Source organism: Dendrobates tinctorius, unplaced genomic scaffold (genome assembly GCF_039654945.1).
Source record: "Dendrobates tinctorius isolate UK_male_01 unplaced genomic scaffold, ASM3965494v1 ptg000143l, whole genome shotgun sequence".
NCBI lineage: Eukaryota > Metazoa > Chordata > Amphibia > Anura > Dendrobatidae > Dendrobates > Dendrobates tinctorius.
This window is the reverse complement of record NW_027361810.1, coordinates 24089312-24108014: the sequence shown is the minus strand read 5'-3', so window position 1 is coordinate 24108014 and position 18703 is coordinate 24089312. Positions and strand designations below refer to the sequence as shown.

At 47.6% G+C, this 18703-nt stretch overlaps 1 protein-coding gene across 1 annotated transcript in view; it reads left to right on the top strand.

Moving 5' to 3' along the window:
• Nucleotides 1-18703, top strand: part of MMADHC (metabolism of cobalamin associated D) — a 33348-nt gene that overhangs the window by 7466 nt on the left and 7179 nt on the right. The window contains exons 3-6 of the mRNA XM_073545598.1: nucleotides 1275-1419; nucleotides 5913-6130; nucleotides 7415-7523; nucleotides 10208-10338. Coding sequence (XP_073401699.1) covers nucleotides 1275-1419; nucleotides 5913-6130; nucleotides 7415-7523; nucleotides 10208-10338 — 603 coding nt within the window. The remainder of the gene's footprint in view (nucleotides 1-1274; nucleotides 1420-5912; nucleotides 6131-7414; nucleotides 7524-10207; nucleotides 10339-18703) is intronic.

Here is an 18703-nt window from a genome sequence, read left to right as displayed (position 1 = left end):
ACTGACATGGCTGCTGGACCAGGGACCTGCGAACCTCGCTGCCCAACTCTGTTTAATAGGCCTCACTGGTGTTCTGTCCCTTTTTGATAAGAGGTTCTTCGATGCTGAATAGATGACACAGTTAAAGGAATTGTCCGGTCTAAAACTACAAGTCTGCAGTCGCTCTGTTGTCTGCAGACTTGTGAATCCTCACATCGCATGTTCTGTCAACTCCCAAATATCCTGCCGGTGTGTAGAAGACACTTTCTTCCAGCATGAGAGCAAGAAAAAGTCTGCAGCTTTCAAGAAAACAAGGATTGTTCTGCAGGACAAGGCTCCATCACAGCATCAACGTCTCCACTGCTCGGTGCCAGGAAAGACCCTGAAGATGGAGAATAATGACCCGGCCCCGTCCTCACCCGACCTAAACCCTAGTGAGATCTTGTGGCCCTTCTTATACGGGAGATTTACAGTGAAGGAGAACAGTCGCCTCTCTGATCAGCGTCTGGGGCTGTGGTTGGTGCGGCCCAGAAAGTTGATCATCACCAGATGAAGAACTTGACAGACTCCATGGATGGAGCTTATGGCTGTAACTGAGATGAAGGGCGGCCATATTACTATGTTGTCACTGAGCTTGTTATGGAAATGTCACAAATGTATTTTGTACATGTTGAGTTGTTGGTTCTTATTCTCACTGTAACACATGAAATTACGTTTTCTATTTAGTCACCCACTATCTCGGCACACAGAGATATTCTCCTAAGAAAGACGAAGCCGCACTGTAACTTACTTACATTTTCAGATTTATTATCCTTATGAATGGACACAGTGTACCTCTCATTGAGAGTGAGGGTGATCAATGAGTGGAACAGGCTGCCACAAGAGGTGGTGAGTTCTCATTCATTAGAAGTCTTCAAACAGAGGCTGGACAGACATCTGTCTGGGATGATTTAGCGAATCCTGCTTTGAGCAGGGGGTTGGACCAGATGGCCCAGGAGGTCCCTTACAACTCTACCATTCTGTGATTCATTATTATTATTAAGGAGAAAATCGAATTTCATTAATAAGAATGCAATCATATAAGATTTGCAAAGGATTGAAATAGGCATAAATCAAAAGTCTGGTCTTTGAGGGTCCGGGGCCTGGGACCACCAGCTCTGGGCATGGAGGGTACCTGTTCACCAGATACACAAATAGCCAGAAGTGTGTCTTCACCATTGCACCAAATCTATATTTGTTTACTCCAAGTGCAAGAAAATACAGATAGTAATAAAGCACGGATTTGTGTTTTCCAGGCCTTCTGTAGCAGAGCCAGACTGGTCACCTACCTCCCAGGCTTCTGCTCCCTCATAAGACGGGTGAGGGGGACTCGAGCGTTTTCTGCTGCCGGATCTTCGGGTTCTGATGAGCCTTACATTGCTGCTACCCCACCGGACCTATGTAAGTCTCCAGGACCGCTGCTGACACTAATGCTTCACTACCACATCTGTATGTCAGCACGTCTGAGCTTGACTTGCATCATGTCTTCTACTCTGCTTACCTCCATACAAGCTTTCTGAGTTCTCCACATCACTATTTATCTCCTTAAAGGGGTTGTCCAGGATTGTCACAGAAGTCGGCAGTCATCCTGTGTGACTGCAGACTTGTGAATCCTCACAAAATGTTCCGTTACCACCAGGGCCAGGAGTGGCTGGTCATGTGACCACAAATGTGCGATGTGCCTACTTCCGACCACATTCTGAGTAGCAGTGCGCATGTCAAGTCAGAAGTAGGTGTATCGCTTACTTGCGGTCACATGACCACTGGTCATGGTGGAGAAAGCAAGCATTGAGTGCTATGAAGATTTCCATGTCTTCAATCACTTAGAGCGACTGCAGACTTTCGTGCCATACTGGAACAAGACCTTTTACTGCACATGTCTTGTCTCACCACCGGAGCCCACATCTTTCTTGGGACATGTCAGCTATTAAAATGCAATAACGGGCGATCAAAAGATTGTATCTACACCAAAATAGTATCATTAAAAACGTCAGCTCGACACGCAAAAAATAAGCCCTCACCCAATCCAAGATCACGAAAAATGGAGACACTACCGGTATCAGAAAATGGTGCAATTTTTGGAATTTTTTTGACCACTTAGATAAAAAAGAGCCTAGACATGTTTGGTGTCTATGGACTCGTAATGACTTGGAGAATCATAATGGCAGGGCAGTTTTAGCTTTTAGTGAACCTAGTAAAAAAAAGCCAGACGAAAAAACAAGTGTGGGATTTCACTTTTTTTTTTGCAATTTCACCACACTTGGAATTTTTTTCCCATTTTTGAGTACACAATATGGTAAAACCAATGGTGTTGTTCAAAAGTACAACTCGTCCCGCAAAAAATAAGCCCTCAAATGGCCATATTGACAGAAAAATAAAAAAGTTATGGCTCTGGGAAGAAGGGGAGCGAAAACAGAAGCACAAAAACGAATGGAAGGGGTAAAAAAAAATGCAAATTGGCTATGTCCTTAACCTCTTCATGACGGAGTCCATTTTCGTTTTTGTGTTTCTGGTTTTTGCTCCCCTTCTTCCCAGAGCCATAACTTTTTTTTTATTTTTCCATCAATATGGCCAAGTGAGGGCTTGTTTCTTGAGGGACGAGTTGTACTTTTGAACAACACCATTGGTTTTACCATTTTTCTACCCCTTCCATTCTTCTAAAAGTGATAACCTTTTTCTTTCTCCCCCAATCTTCAGCTTGTTCTCCGTTTGCCAAGCTATTGTTTCTAATTATTCCGTTTTGGGCTACATACTGATGTTTTGATTGCATTTTTTGGTGGAGGTGCAGTGACCAAATAAAACGTAAAGTTTTAGAAATTACATTCTATGTTTTTTTTTTTTTTATGTAGTTTACTTTTTATAGGTTAAATATTTATGTTTTGATAGATCTAACTTTGATCAATGCGGCGATACCAAATATGTTTACTTCTCAATTTTTAAAATCCGTAAAGTGATTTGAATTTAATGTTTGTTTTTTTTACACTTCACATTGTATTTTTTTTTACTCTCCATAGTGTGGTGTAGTAACCACTGTGTCCGCTAGGGGGCGCTGTGTGGATGGCCCAGGAGAAGGGATGAATGGCAGAGTGTTGAGTTGCCGTTATGTATCTCAAAGTGGGTGGCTTTGAGATGGAGACTTATATATCTGTGATCAGCAAGGACATTGCTGAGGTGCTGCGTTAATACAGTTGTGGCCAAAAGTATTGACACCCCTGCAATTTTGTCAGATAATACTTAGTTTCTTCCTGAAAATGATTGCAAACACATTCTTTGGTATTATTATCTTCATTTAATTTGTCTTAAATGAAAAAACACAAAAGAGAATGAAGCAAAAAGCAAAACATTGATCATTTCACACAAAACTCCAAAAATGGGCCAGACAAAAGTATTGGCACCCTCAGCCTAATACTTGGTTGCACAACCTTTAGCCAAAATAACTGCGACCAACCGCTTCCGGTAACCATCAATGAGTTTCTTACAATGCTCTGCTGGAATTTTAGACCATTCTTCTTTGGCAAACTGCTCCAGGCCCCTGATATTTGAAGGGTGCCTTCTCCAAACTGCCATTTTTAGATCTCTCCACAGGTGTTCTATGGGATTCAGGTCTGGACTCATTGCTGGCCACCTTAGAAGTCTCCAGTGCTTTCTCTCAAACCATTTTCTAGTGCTTTTGAAGTGTGTTTTGGGTCATTGTCCTGCTGGAAGACCCATGACCTCTGAGGGAGACCTAGCTTTCTCACACTGGGCCCTACATTATGCTGCAAAATTTGTTGGTAGTCTTCAGACTTCATAATGCCATGCACACGGTCAAGCAGTCCAGTGCCAGAGGCAGCAAAGCAACCCCAAAACATCAGGGAACCTCCGACATGTTTGACTGTAGGGACCGTGTTCTTTTCTTTGAATGCCTCTTTTTTTCTCCTGTAAACTCTATGTTGATGCCTTTGCCCAAAAAGCTCTACTTTTGTCTCATCTTACCAGAGAACATTCTTCCAAAACGTTTTAGGCTTTTTCAGGTAAGTTTTGGCAAACTCCAGCCTGGCTTTTTTATGTCTCGGGGTAAGAAGTGGGGTCTTCCTGGGTCTCCTACCATACAGTCCCTTTTCATTCAGACGCCGACGGATAGTACGGGTTGACACTGTTGTACGCTCGGACTGCAGGGCAGCTTGAACTTGTTTGGATGTTAGTCGAGGTTCTTTATCCAACATCCGCACAATCTTGCGTTGAAATCTCTTGTCAATTTTTCTTTTCCGTCCACATCTAGGGAGGTTAGCCACAGTGCCATGGGCTTTAAACTTCTTGATGACACTGCGCACGGTAGACACAGGAACATTCAGGTCTTTGGAGATGGACTTGTAGCCTTGAGATTGCTCATGCTTCCTCACAATTTGGTTTCTCAAGTCCTCAGACAGTTCTTTGGTCTTCTTTCTTTTCTCCATGCTCAATGTGGTACACACAAGGGCACAGGACAGAGGTTGAGTCAACTTTAATCCATGTCAACTGGCTGCAAGTGTGATTTAGTTATTGCCAACACCTGTTAGGTGCCACAGGTAAGTTACAGGGGCTGTTAATTACACAAATTAGAGAAGCATCACATGATTTTTCAAACAATGCCAATACTTTTGTCCACCCTCTTTTTTATGTTTGGTGTGGAATTATATCCAATTTGGCTTTAGGACAATTCTTTTTGTGTTTTTTCATTTAAGACAAATTAAACGAAGATAATAATACCAAAGAATTTGTGTTTGCAATCATTTTCAGGAAGAAACTGAGTATTATCTGACAATTGCAGGGGTGTCAATACTTTTGGCCACAACTGTATGTGAGGGAGAAGTCTCCAGGTAACTAGAGAGTGGGGGGGCCTGGTTACCTACAAACCCACCCAGGGGGTGTGTTTAAAGCACAGTTGTAAAGAATGTGAAAATGCCTGAAGGACCTGTGATGAGGTCAGAGTCATTTGACCCAGTGGGCGTGGCTATGAACGATATAATGTGGCCAGGGTGAGTCACAAGTGGTGAATGCTGGGACCTGGTTGGTCCAGTGTGGAAGGTCCTGCTGCGATGGAGCTTCCTGCCTGACAGCACGTATGGAGTGGCTGTGTGTAATGGCTGCCACCACCTGTTAGTTCCCTGGAGGGAATGAATGTCGGCTGCATGATAAAGGAACCGTGAGGTTACCCGGACGTGGGTGAGATAACTTGGTAGCCTATATGACTATAGGACATTGCTAACAGAGGGAAACTCTGTAATGGACGCTATGCTGATTATGCTGGTGAAATGAACTGTCTGTTGCTGTGATGGTTTATGATGGTGAATAAACCGCAAGGACTGTATTGATTTGATGGAAAACCCGTGCCGGATCTGATTTTTGTGGCTGCAAGCGAGTGATCCCCTACTTAAATGACAGCGCTACCTCACATTAGGAATCATTTGATCACTTGTTCTATATATTGTAATATGTAATGGAAAGTTTTCTCCAAGAGCACCAAGATGGCGTCTGGGTGCGTAGGTACCCAAATGGATGAACTAGTGGAATTTTGCCACTTAAATGCTGCTGTCAAGATTTTCACAGCAGCGTTTAAATGGTTAAACAGCAGTAATTAGGGCGGGCTCCAGTCTCTGCCGCTAGAGACAGAAGCCGACTGTGTTTCACGGCCGGCACCTGCACATAATACGCCATGGAGCAGAATGAGGTTATAATTTGGTGCTACTTTCCAAATCCTCCTGTAATGCAGAGTTTTGGTTCCTCACATTACAGGAGATGTAGTCTTGCATGATGATGGGAAATCTGCGGTATCAGAGGGCACCTGACTGTCGCCCATTTCCCGTACGACTTTCTTTTATGAAATAATCCGGTTATATTATTTGAGGCCCTGAGGTTGTCGCTTGTCTCCCCAGTGCCCCGGACAGTTTGGCCTGATGAAGTAATGGGACCTTTTGGTCCCCAGGACCAGCGCTTTCAGCTACCCGGAAACGTCGGCTTTGATGCTCATGTGAATGGAGTGAATGATCTGAGGAAAGTTGAAGTCCCAAGAAATTTACCAGATCTCCTATGTGAACCAGCCGCCAGCGAGAGGCACGAGTTCGTCATGGCGCAGTTTGTCAATGAATTTCAGGTAAATCGTGCCGTTACACCCTGTCATTGCTGGTTTCCAAAAATCCATTGTTTGCGGTGAGACATCAGACGAACGTCTAATATACGACTCAGACTCCCGGTTCCGGTGACGATAATCTGTTGTGATTACTCAGCTTTTTTGTTCAATTTAGTGGGGGTCCAAATCCTAGCAATCCCTGGAATAATGTGGCAGCGGTACTAGATAAACTTCTGCAGCCTTTGTGGATGTCGTTGCTCAGTTTCGGAGATATACACGGTGGCGCTCTCCAGTCTGTGTCTTTTAACTTTTCTTGTCAGTCTCTCTGCAAATCAAGGGGGGGTCCATGAACACTTGAGGTCTTCACCAATCGCTTAGAAGACTTGTCAGAAGTTTTTATTGAGTCCGTACTTTGCCGAGATCTTCTGCCTCCGGAGCAGGACACGCCATACAGCTCTTTTGAACAGCCGGTTGGAGTCTCTGGACTCGGATCCACTGATCTGCATGACGTCTCGGCTCCTATCGCATATTTATTAAAAATAAAATGTTAAGTGTAGATACACTTTAGGAAAAAGTGCCACATGACATCAAGATATCATTCATACTTTATGACGTTGCTTCTTTGCTGACCAAGTCCAGCGTTCATCAGGAAAGCTCCCGGCAAGAGCCGAGCAAAAAGACTTGCAAGAGCCTAATCCAGCGGCCACCTCAGTAGTCAGTCCATGTCCGGCAGACCTGAGCCCTGCAAACATTCAGGCTTGTAGGGCTCTGATCTGGTGGCCACGGACTATAGGGTTGTGCGAATCTTGTTGTTCAACCTCACTCTTGGCAAATATTTTGACGGTAAGCATGGCTGCCATGTACATTATGGAAGCCAAAATAGTGTGCTTTCAACCTTCATAGCCGCAGGTGGTGGCACTGTCCCCTACAGTTACCATCAAAATAAGTGTACTTTTTTTTTTTTCTTTTACTGGGGCCGATTGGTATTCATCAGGTTTCCTCACTGCCGTGGCTGTATTACATGCTGCAGCTGATGGAGATGATTTCTTTTCCCTAGATTATTGTCAATGTTTCTTGCTTTTGTTGAGGACAGCTCTTTCTTGGTTTTTTTCTGCCATTTCCTTCTATGGCAGACACTATATCAGCTCTTAAAATGAAGGACTGGATGCTTTTCTCACATCATTTTTAGTTATACATATTCTAGCGATAGATATTGTCTAACTGGACGAGAAAGTTTGACCTTGACGGGACCCGAGAGGTACGTCAAAATATTTAAAATTTGCTAATAAAATCACATTTTTATTTTAGGGAAACGAAGCTTCTCTACAGCAGCAGGAGGTAAACCGCATCGGGGCATACTTCGAAAATGCAAAAGTCGAGTGCGCCATGCAGTCCTGTCCGGAGCTGCTAAAAAGAGGTACTAAAATTGGGGAAAAGTGATCGTACTGAAGTGGTGGAAGCCCCTATGATACTTATGACCTGTCTGACTGGTAAGGATTAGTGATGAATGAACGTGCTGGGATAAGATGTTATATGAGCATGCTCAGGTGCTATCCGAGTGACTTCAGCGCATTCGAAAAATATGTTCAAGTCCCTGCGGCTGCATGTCTCGCATTGTGCAGGGATTAACAAACAGGCAATCATTGCATGTGTTGCTGCTGTTGAACAGCCACCAGACATGCAGCCGCGGGGACTCGAACATATTTTTTGAGCATGCTGAAGACACTCGGTTGGCACCCAAGAAAGCTCAGATAACACCTTATCCCAGCACGTTCTCTCATCACTAGGAAAGATAATGAGAATAAAGGGATAAGGGTCCATTTACACTGGGCGACCACGCTTGTCACCAGCGCAGGTCTTGTTTACACAGGACGATGTGCTGCCGAGAGCGATGATCTTTTGTTGAAACAAAAAGACCTTTTCACCCTACGAACGAGCATTTTCCTTGTTCGTCGGGTGATTGGCAGCCTTTGTGCAGTGTACATTGACCTTCAATGGTAGCAACATGAAGAAGATAATACGCTCTTTACACAGATGAATCCTGATGATTCCAGAGTAAAGTTACTGTCACACTTAGCGATGTACCAGCGATCCCGACCAGCGATATGACGCGGTCAGGATCGCTGGTACATCGCTAAGTGGTCGCTAGTGAGCTGCCACACAGGCAGATCTCACTAGCGACATCGCTGGGGACGGGGGTCGCTACTTACCAGTCACACCAGGCGATCCTGATGTCCTCCCGCCCGGCTCCACGCGTCGCTCGTCGTCACAGCAGGAAGCTGACGACGAGAAACAGTCCAGGCCGTTCTCGCGCGATCAGCGATAACCAGCGGGGGAGCCGGTCGTAGGTAAGTATCACATGCAGCGATATCGCTAGCAATATCGCTGCAACGTCACAAAATCGGTGACTTTACAGCGATATTGCTAGCGATATCGCAGTGTGTAACGGGGGCTTTAATGTTGGCCGAGCGGTCAGAACTTTATTACAGAAACTCTTTGCCACTGATCACAAAGGACAGTAAAGGTGGAAGCAATATTATGAGAAATATTCTTCATTTTTAGGCATTAGACCTTCTAAGCTTTTGCAAAAGATAAAAAAAACCTTCACTATGAGTTGGCCGCCATTTAGTAGTTCTCAGCTCCTGGTTCATGTTACAGCATATGATGGATGTGGACACTCTTGGGGGCTAATTATTATTTTTGCACTTAAAAATGTTGCACCATTTGGATTCTATTGTCTCTGGTTAAACAGCCTATATATGACTGCAGAATGAGTTAACTGAGAATCAATCAGGGAGCTGTCTGACTTTAGTTTATAACTCTCTTCTCCCTTTGTCTGAGCTCTTTGCTGATTTTATGACCAAATTAGTTGAGCAAAAACCTTCATGATGTGATAAATCGGCTTAGAGGAAGATAAAAATGATAAACTAATCCCACTGTTAGAAGGAGCTCACAGACAGATCCTTCATCAACTCATTCTGCATCCAGCAATAGGAGGCTTTAGAAGCCAAATGGTGCAAACATTTTTAACAAATCACAATTGCTAAAATTATTTTTTTTTAGCCAAAAATACATTCATCGTAGTAAAAAAAAAATGCAAATAGTTCCTGAAATCATCCATATCATCTCAGTTTAATGTAAAGGATTTTGGTGCGTCATTGGCTCCCTCTAGTGGCTAATTGGAGACCTACAGGCTTTTTGGGGTTTTTTTTTTACTATTTTTTTTATACCAATTATTTGATAGAAATATAATGTTATAATTCCAGATATATTTAGAATATATTTAAAGGGAACCTGTCGCCCCCCCCCCCCCCGGCGTTTTTAAGTAAAAGAGCCACCTTGTGCAGCACTAATGCTGCATTCTGTCAATGTGGCTCTTTTATTTAGCGTCCCTTCCACCGCTGAAATAATCGTTTTTTTTAAATTAGTCAGACATACCTGAAGTTTGTCAGGGGGCAGGTCTCAAACCCCCCCCCCCCCCCCGGACACTGACGCCTCACATACGCCAGTCATGTCCTGCTTTTGAATTTGGCGCCGCCTCTTCAGCGTTCATTTCTTTTTCTCACCGTTGTCCGGCACCTCCCTCCCCTAGCATTCCTCTAATTCCTCTAACGTCCTGCATGTCCACAAATCTATTGATGGAATTCATGTGAAATAAAGACGCACAGTTTTTCAGCTATATCGGTGAGTGCTGCATATTTTTCCTTTTTTCGCTTCACATTGAAATATTCATGTTTTTTCATGCAGGCACCTCCGTTTTTTGACTGAAACATATACCGCAATACTTCAGATCAATAGCTCCGTCTGTTAGTGTGATGATTTGTGTGCCCTACTATGCCGTTCATCTGTTTGCTCTTTGCTAGAAAAATGAATATATCGTGTACGATAATTGTTTCTCTGAATCACTTCCATTAAATACTTAAGAGCACAATCGCTAATAGCAGTGGTGCAGAAAACTGTTCTTGTGCGAGCCCCTCCACTACCATCTCTTCTGTATACTTTAGTGGCTCCTAGTATAAACCTTGAGATTAGCACAAGTGCTTGTGGCTCACTCGCCCGATCCTTAGCTGCTTTTATTTTTTCCATGATTATATATTACAGATTTTGCATCGATGTTCCCCGAGGTCTCCAGCAGCAACTTAATGGTATTAACCGTCACACAGAAAACGGTGAACGACATGACCATGTGGAGCGCGGAGGTGGAGAATGAAAGAGAATCCATGATGGAGAAGGTCAGTGTCTCTTGTACATGACAGCGGCTTCATGATGAGAAGAAAAGTGACGTTCTCTTGTGAAGCCCAGCGTGCAAAGATGGCTGCTTTGGGGGGGGGGGGGGGGGTCTTCAGCGGTCTTGATGAGTTTGTGGTTCCTGTACAATAGCATTACATGGCAGCCATGTGTGCGAGCTTGTGCAGCGGCAGTCATGTCATTTAAATGCTGCTGTGATTGACAGCAGCATTTAAGTGGTTTAACAACAGTGATCGGAGAAAACTCTGGTCTCATCTGTTACAGGCAGCGCTGGATTGCACAGGAATTACCATGCCGCAAAAAAAAAAAAAAAGAAAATCATCATACAGTTACTTTAACGGAAAATAAACCTAAAAGCGTTATCAGATGCCAGGAAACGTGTGCGATAACCTGCAAAGTTAGTGTCCCCCACCGCTGTGCACCTCCCAATGCAGACGTGAGCAGCACCTGACGACCTCCATAAGCGTGTGATCACGTGGATGGGTTTGTTTTCTTTGTGCATTATGGAGCGTATTCTGCTCCAAATCTACATTAAAAACACTTAAAACGCTCTGTCTCAACTGGAAAACACGCCAGGTGCTGATTTCCCCCCCCCCCTTTGCTCATCGGGAAACCACACTGCACATGGTGCTGTTTTATTCCATGGGAAAAGAAGTCCACATGCTTGGGGAAAAAAATGCTCCACATTTGACTACTGAATCAATTGAAGAAGAAAACAAAAAACACCCCATGTGTAGAAAATAAGCACCAAAAACTTATTGGTTATTTAAGCTTGAATTTTTAACGTGTGTCGAAAAAACTGCGTGAGCACATCCTCGGGGAAAGTTCTTACATTGAATATTTGGTGCAGGATTTCCCACAGCACATCTGCAGCAAAATAAATCCATGCTGGTTACTTGTGGATTTTTGGAGCAGGTTTTCCCCTTTCCATTGCAAAACCCACAATGTGTAGATGCGATTTGTTGACCCCTCATCTGCTTAGCTGGCTCTGTATTGCACTGTGGGTTTTCTGCATGTAAATTCTAATCTAAAATCCAAATATGCAACTTTTGAACTTGGCATAAGGTTATCTTCACACATGGTGTATTTGACCAGCGAAAGCTGCGAGATTTCAGAAAACTCACACACACACACAGCTTTATGTTTTCCTTACTGAATCTGAGCACTTTAGCGGTTTTGAAATTCTGCAGCTTGTCAATTCTTTCAGCGTTTTTACAGCTTTTTAACTCACTAAAAGTAATGACGAAAGTGGAAAAATGCTGAAAAACCACAGAACTACAATTGTGTTGTGTTTTTGGTGAATAAAATGAACTTTATTAACATGTATTGTGGATAAATTACACTTGTAATTGCTAGGCCCTATAGTTTTGCAGTAACCTTATCCAGAGCTCCTTCTGTGTGCTCCATCCCCAGCACCACTTCTGATTAGTATTCTCATTTCTCTGCTCTATGTAGAAACAGGAAGTCTCTTGTCCCTGCATAAATCACCCCCCTCCTCAGCGCCTGACCCAGCTGCTCCTTCCTCCCCCTGCCAGAGACTTTTGCAGTGAATCATGTCTCCTACAGGAAAATTTACCTCATGTTTCTACATAGAGCTTAGAAGGATTCAGCTAGTCAATTTTTAATCACGTGATGTCATAGACATGATGGAAAAGAGAAGAATTATCTGGGTAGAAAGTCAAAATGAACAATTGTAAGTGCACAGTGCTATAGAATAGGATGACTGCAATATATTAAACTTTGACAGGGAGGGCTTTTTTAACTCTACTTTGCCCTTAAGGCTCAAAATAGGGTGGTCTTTTAAGGAGTATTCTCATCTCCAAGATCCTATTCCAAGATGTAGTAGGTGTCATAATAATAATATTATCAAATACCTTCAATTAGAAATGCAGCATGGTTCTTCTGATTCACTATGTCACTTACCCCATGTGCAGGACATCGCAGTAGCTTATGTATCCATGGTTACGACCACTCATGTAGTGACAGTTAATTAGTTACTTAGTATTTAGCGGTTGTAACCATGGATACCTAAGCTACTGCAATGTCCTGTTCATGGGGTAAGTGACATAGTGAATCAGAAGAACTATACTACATTTCTAATTGGTGGTATTTGCTAATATTATTATTGCACCTAATACATATTGGGATAGGATCTTGCAGATGGGAATGCCTCTTTAACATGTCACAAACTAAAATTCACTTTCACAAAACCAGACAAGTGGTTTAGCCTTGTTATGTTTTTCCTTTCCCCTTCCCTTTCTTTCCAGTGATTTTAATGACGACGTCTTTTCGGCTTGAGCAATAATGTAGTAATTAACGTTGCCTGAATGTAGAGGTGCACGGGCTCCTAATTCTAATCTGGCACATGATATACTTTGCTCTGAGTAGATGGCTGCTGTGCGTATCCGGCATCACGCCGTTCTGACCGGCTGTGCACTGCTGATGCATTTTTCCACTAAGCGTCAGTGTTAGGCCAGTCCACATGGCGATCTGCTTTATAAAGGCTGACGATGTACTGTGTTCTCTATGAAGCCCCCCCCCCTCAGGAGGCTCCCGGTGCATTGTGTTCTCTATGAAGCCCCCCTCAGGAGGCTCCCGGTGCATTGTGTTCTCTATGAGGCCCCCCTCAGGAGGCTCCCGGTGCATTGTGTTCTCTATGAAGCCCCCCTCAGGAGGCTCCCGATGCATTGTGTTCTCTATGAAGCCCCCCTCAGGAGGCTCCCGGTGCATTGTGTTCTCTATGAAGCCCCCCTCAGGAGGCTCCCGGTGCATTGTGTTCTCTATGAAGCCCCCCTCAGGAGGCTCCCGATGTTTTATGTTCTCTATGAAGCCCCCCTCAGGAGGCTCCCGGTGCATTGTGTTCTCTATGAAGCCCCCCTCAGGAGGCTCCCGGTGCATTGTGTTCTCTATGAAGCCCCCCTCAGGAGGCTCCCGGTGCATTGTGTTCTCTATGAGGCCCCCCTCAGGAGGCTCCAGGTGCATTGTGGTCTCTATGAATCCCCCCTCAGGAGGCTCCCGGTGCATTGTGTTCTCTATGAAGCCCCCCTCAGGAGGCTCCCGGTGCATTGTGTTCTCTATGAATCCCCCCTCAGGAGGCTCCAGGTGCATTGTGTTCTCTATGAATCCCCCCTCAGGAGGCTCCCGATGCATTGTGTTCTCTATGAAGCCCCCCTCAGGAGGCTCCAGGTGCATTGTGTTCTCTATGAATCCCCCCTCAGGAGGCTCCCAATGCATTGTGGTCTCTATGAATCCCCCCTCAGGAGGCTCCCGGTGCATTGTGTTCTCTATGAAGCCCCCCTCAGGAGGCTCCCGATGCATTGTGGTCTCTATGAATCCCCCCTCAGGAGGCTCCCGGTGCATTGTGTTCTCTATGAAGCCCCCCTCAGGAGGCTCCAGGTGCATTGTGTTCTCTATGAATCCCCCCTCAGGAGGCTCCCGATGTATTGTGTTCTCTATGAAACCCCCTCAGGAGGCTCCCGGTGCATTGTGTTCTCTATGAAGCCCCCCTCAGGAGGCTCCCGGTGCATTGTGTTCTCTATGAATCCCCCCTCAGGAGGCTCCCGGTGCATTGTGTTCTCTATGAAGCCCCCCTCAGGAGGCTCCCGATGCATTGTGTTCTCTATGAAGCCCCCCTCAGGAGGCTCCCGGTGCATTGTGTTCTCTATGAATCCCCCCTCAGGAGGCTCCCGGTGCATTGTGTTCTCTATGAATCCCCCCTCAGGAGGCTCCCGGTGCATTGTGTTCTCTATGAAGCCCCCCTCAGGAGGCTCCCGATGCATTGTGTTCTCTATGAAGCCCCCCTCAGGAGGCTCCCGGTGCATTGTGTTCTCTATGAAGCCCCCCTCAGGAGGCTCCCGGTGCATTGTGTTCTCTATGAAGCCCCCCTCAGGAGGCTCCCGGTGCATTGTGTTCTCTATGAATCCCCCCTCAGGAGGCTCCCGATGCATTGTGGTCTCTATGAATCCCCCCTCAGGAGGCTCCCGATGCATTGTGTTCTCTATGAAGCCCCCCTCAGGAGGCTCCAGGTGCATTGTGTTCTCTGAAGCCCCCCTCAGGAGGCTCCCGGTGCATTGTGTTCTCTATGAAGCCCCCCTCAGGAGGCTCCCGTGCATTGTGTTCTCTATGAATCCCCCCTCAGGAGGCTCCCGATGCATTGTGTTCTCTATGAAGCCCCCCTCAGGAGGCTCCCGTGCATTGTGGTCTCTATGAATCCCCCCTCAGGAGGCTCCCGATGCATTGTGTTCTCTATGAAGCCCCCCTCAGGAGGCTCCCGTGCATTGTGGTCTCTATGAATCCCCCCTCAGGAGGCTCCCGGTGCATTGTGTTCTCTATGAAGCCCCCCTCAGGAGGCTCCCGTGCATTGTGTTCTCTATGAAGCCCCCCTCAGGAGGCTCCAGGTGCATTGTGTTCTCTATGAAGCCCCCCTCAGGAGGCTCCCGGTGCATTGTGTTCTCTATGAAGCCCCCCTCAGGAGGCTCCCGTGCATTGTGTTCTCTATGAAGCCCCCCTCAGGAGGCTCCAGGTGCATTGTGTTCTCTATGAAGCCCCCCTCAGGAGGCTCCCGGTGCATTGTGTTCTCTATGAAGCCCCCCTCAGGAGGCTCCCGTGCATTGTGTTCTCTATGAAGCCCCCCTCAGGAGGCTCCAGGTGCATTGTGTTCTCTATGAAGCCCCCCTCAGGAGGCTCCCGGTGCATTGTGTTCTCTATGAAGCCCCCTCAGGAGGCTCCCGTGCATTGTGGTCTCTATGAATCCCCCCTCAGGAGGCTCCCGATGCATTGTGTTCTCTATGAAGCCCCCCTCAGGAGGCTCCCGTGCATTGTGGTCTCTATGAATCCCCCCTCAGGAGGCTCCCGGTGCATTGTGTTCTCTATGAAGCCCCCCTCAGGAGGCTCCCGTGCATTGTGTTCTCTATGAAGCCCCCCTCAGGAGGCTCCAGGTGCATTGTGTTCTCTATGAAGCCCCCCTCAGGAGGCTCCCGGTGCATTGTGTTCTCTATGAAGCCCCCCTCAGGAGGCTCCCGTGCATTGTGTTCTCTATGAAGCCCCCCTCAGGAGGCTCCAGGTGCATTGTGTTCTCTATGAAGCCCCCCTCAGGAGGCTCCCGGTGCATTGTGTTCTCTATGAAGCCCCCTCAGGAGGCTCCCGATGTTTTGTGTTCTCTATGAAGCCCCCCTCAGGATGCTCCCGATGTTTTGTGTTCTCTATGAAGCCCCCTCAGGAGGCTCCCGGTGCATTGTGTTCTCTATGAATCCCCCCTCAGGAGGCTCCCGTGCATTGTGTTCTCTATGAATCCCCCCTCAGGAGGCTCCCGATGCATTGTGTTCTCTATGAAGCCCCCCTCAGGAGACTCCAGGTGCATTGTGTTCTCTATGAAGCCCCCCTCAGGAGGCTCCCGATGCATTGTGGTCTCTATGAAGCCCCCCTCAGGAGGCTCCCGGTGTATTGTGTTCTCTATGAATCCCCCCTCAGGAGGCTCCCGGTGCATTGTGTTCTCTATGAAGCCCCCCTCAGGAGGCTCCCGATGCATTGTGTTCTCTATGAAGCCCCCCTCAGGAGGCTCCAGGTGCATTGTGTTCTCTATGAAGCCCCCCTCAGGAGGCTCCCGGTGCATTGTGTTCTCTATGAAGCCCCCCTCAGGAGGCTCCCGGTGCATTGTGTTCTCTATGAAGCCCCCCTCAGGAGGCTCCCGATGTTTTGTGTTCTCTATGAAGCCCCCCTCAGGAGGCTCTCGTGCATTGTGTTCTCTATGAAGCCCCCCTCAGGAGGCTCCCGATGCATTGTGGTCTCTATGAAGCCCCCCTCAGGAGGCTCCCGGTGTATTGTGTTCTCTATGAAACCCCCTCAGGAGGCTCCCGATGTATTGTGTTCTCTATGAAACCCCCTCAGGAGGCTCCCGGTGCATTGTGTTCTCTATGAAGCCCCCCTCAGGAGGCTCTCGTGCATTGTGTTCTCTATGAAGCCCCCCTCAGGAGGCTCCCGATGCATTGTGTTCTCTATGAAACCCCCTCAGGAGGCTCTCGTGCATTGTGTTCTCTATGAAGCCCCCCTCAGGAGGCTCTCGTGCATTGTGTTCTCTATGAAGCCCCCCTCAGGAGGCTCCCGATGCATTGTGTTCTCTATGAAACCCCCTCAGGAGGCTCCCGGTGCATTGTGTTCTCTATGAAGCCCCCCTCAGGAGGCTCTCGTGCATTGTGTTCTCTATGAAGCCCCCCTCAGGAGGCTCCCGATGCATTGTGTTCTCTATGAAACCCCCTCAGGAGGCTCCCGGTGCATTGTGTTCTCTATGAAGCCCCCCTCAGGAGGCTCTCGTGCATTGTGTTCTCTATGAAGCCCCCCTCAGGAGGCTCCCGATGCATTGTGTTCTCTATGAAGCCCCCCTCAGGAGGCTCTCGTGCATTGTGTTCTCTATGAAGCCCCCCTCAGGAGGCTCCCGATGCATTGTGTTCTCTATGAAGCCCCCCTCAGGAGGCTCCCGGTGCATTGTGTTCTCTATGAAACCCCCTCAGGAGGCTCCCGATGTATTGTGTTCTCTATGAAACCCCCTCAGGAGGCTCCCGGTGCATTGTGTTCTCTATGAAGCCCCCCTCAGGAGGCTCCCGTGCATTGTGTTCTCTATGAATCCCCCCTCAGGAGGCTCCCGATGCATTGTGTTCTCTATGAAGCCCCCCTCAGGAGGCTCCAGGTGCATTGTGTTCTCTATGAAGCCCCCCTCAGGAGGCTCCCGTGCATTGTGTTCTCTATGAATCCCCCCTCAGGAGGCTCCCGATGCATTGTGTTCTCTATGAAGCCCCCCTCAGGAGGCTTCTGGTGCATTGTGTTCTCTATGAGGCCCCCCTCAGGAGGCTCCTGATGTATTGTGTTCTCTATGAAGACCCCCTCAGGAGGCTCCCGATGCATTGTGTTCTCTATGAAGCCCCCTCAGGAGGCTCCCGGTGCATTGTGTTCTCTATGAAGCCCCCCTCAGGAGGCTCCCGATGTATTGTGTTCTCTATGAAGCCCCCCTCAGGAGGCTCCCGATGCATTGTGTTCTCTATGAAGCCCCCCTCAGGAGGCTCCAGGTGCATTGTGTTCTCTATGAAGCCCCCCTCAGGAGGCTCCCGATGTATTGTGTTCTCTATGAAGCCCCCCTCAGGAGGCTCCCGATGTATTGTGTTCTCTATGAAGCCCCCCTCAGGAGGCTCCCGATGTGTTGTGTTCTCTATGAAGCCCCCCTCAGGAGGCTCCCGGTGCATTGTGTTCTCTATGAGGCCCCCCTCAGGAGGCTCCCGATGCATTGTGTTCTCTATGAAGCCCCCCTCAGGAGGCTCCCGGTGCATTGTGTTCTCTATGAGGCCCCCCTCAGGAGGCTCCCGATGTATTGTGTTCTCTATGAAGCCCCCCTCAGGAGGCTCCCGGTGCATTGTGTTCTCTATGAAGCCCCCCTCAGGAGGCTCCCGGTGCATTGTGTTCTCTATGAAGCCCCCCTCAGGAGGCTACCGGTGCATTGTGTTCTCTATGAATCCCCCCTCAGGAGGCTCCCGATGCATTGTGTTCTCTATGAATCCCCCCTCAGGAGGCTCCTGGTGCATTGTGTTCTCTATGAAGCCCCCCTCAGGAGACACCTGGTGCATTGTGTTCTGTATGAAGCCCCCCTCAGGAGGCTCCCGATGTTTTGTGTTCTCTATGAAACCCCCCTCAGGAGGCTCCCGATGTATTGTGTTCTCTATGAAGCCCCCCTCAGGAGGCTCCCGATGTTTTGTGTTCTCTATGAAGCCCCCCTCAGGAGGCTCCCGATGTATTGTGTTCTCTATGAAGCCCCCCTCAGGAGGCTCCCGGTGCATTGTGTTCTCTATGAAGCCCCCCTCAGGAGGCTCCCGGTGCATTGTGTTCTCTATGAAGCCCCCCTCAGGAGGCTCCCGATGTATTGTGTTCTCTATGAAGCCCCCTCAGGAGGCTCCCGGTGCATTGTGTTCTCTATGAAGCCCCCCCTCAGGAGGCTCCCGATATATTGTGTTCTCTATGAATCCCCCTCAGGAGGCTCCCGGTGCATTGTGTTCTCTATAAATCCCCCTCAGGAGGCTCCCGGTGCATTGTGTTCTCTATGAAGCCCCCCTCAGGAGGCTCCCGGTGCATTGTGTTCTCTATGAATCCCCCCTCAGGAGGCTCCCGGTGCATTGTGTTCTCTATGAAGCCCCCCTCAGGAGGCTCCCGATGTATTGTGTTCTCTATGAATCCCCCCTCAGGAGGCTCCCGGTGCATTGTGTTCTCTATGAAGCCCCCCCTCAGGAGGCTCCCGATGTTTTGTGTTCTCTATGAAGCCCCCCCTCAGGAGGCTCCCGATGTTTTGTGTTCTCTATGAGCCCCCTCAGG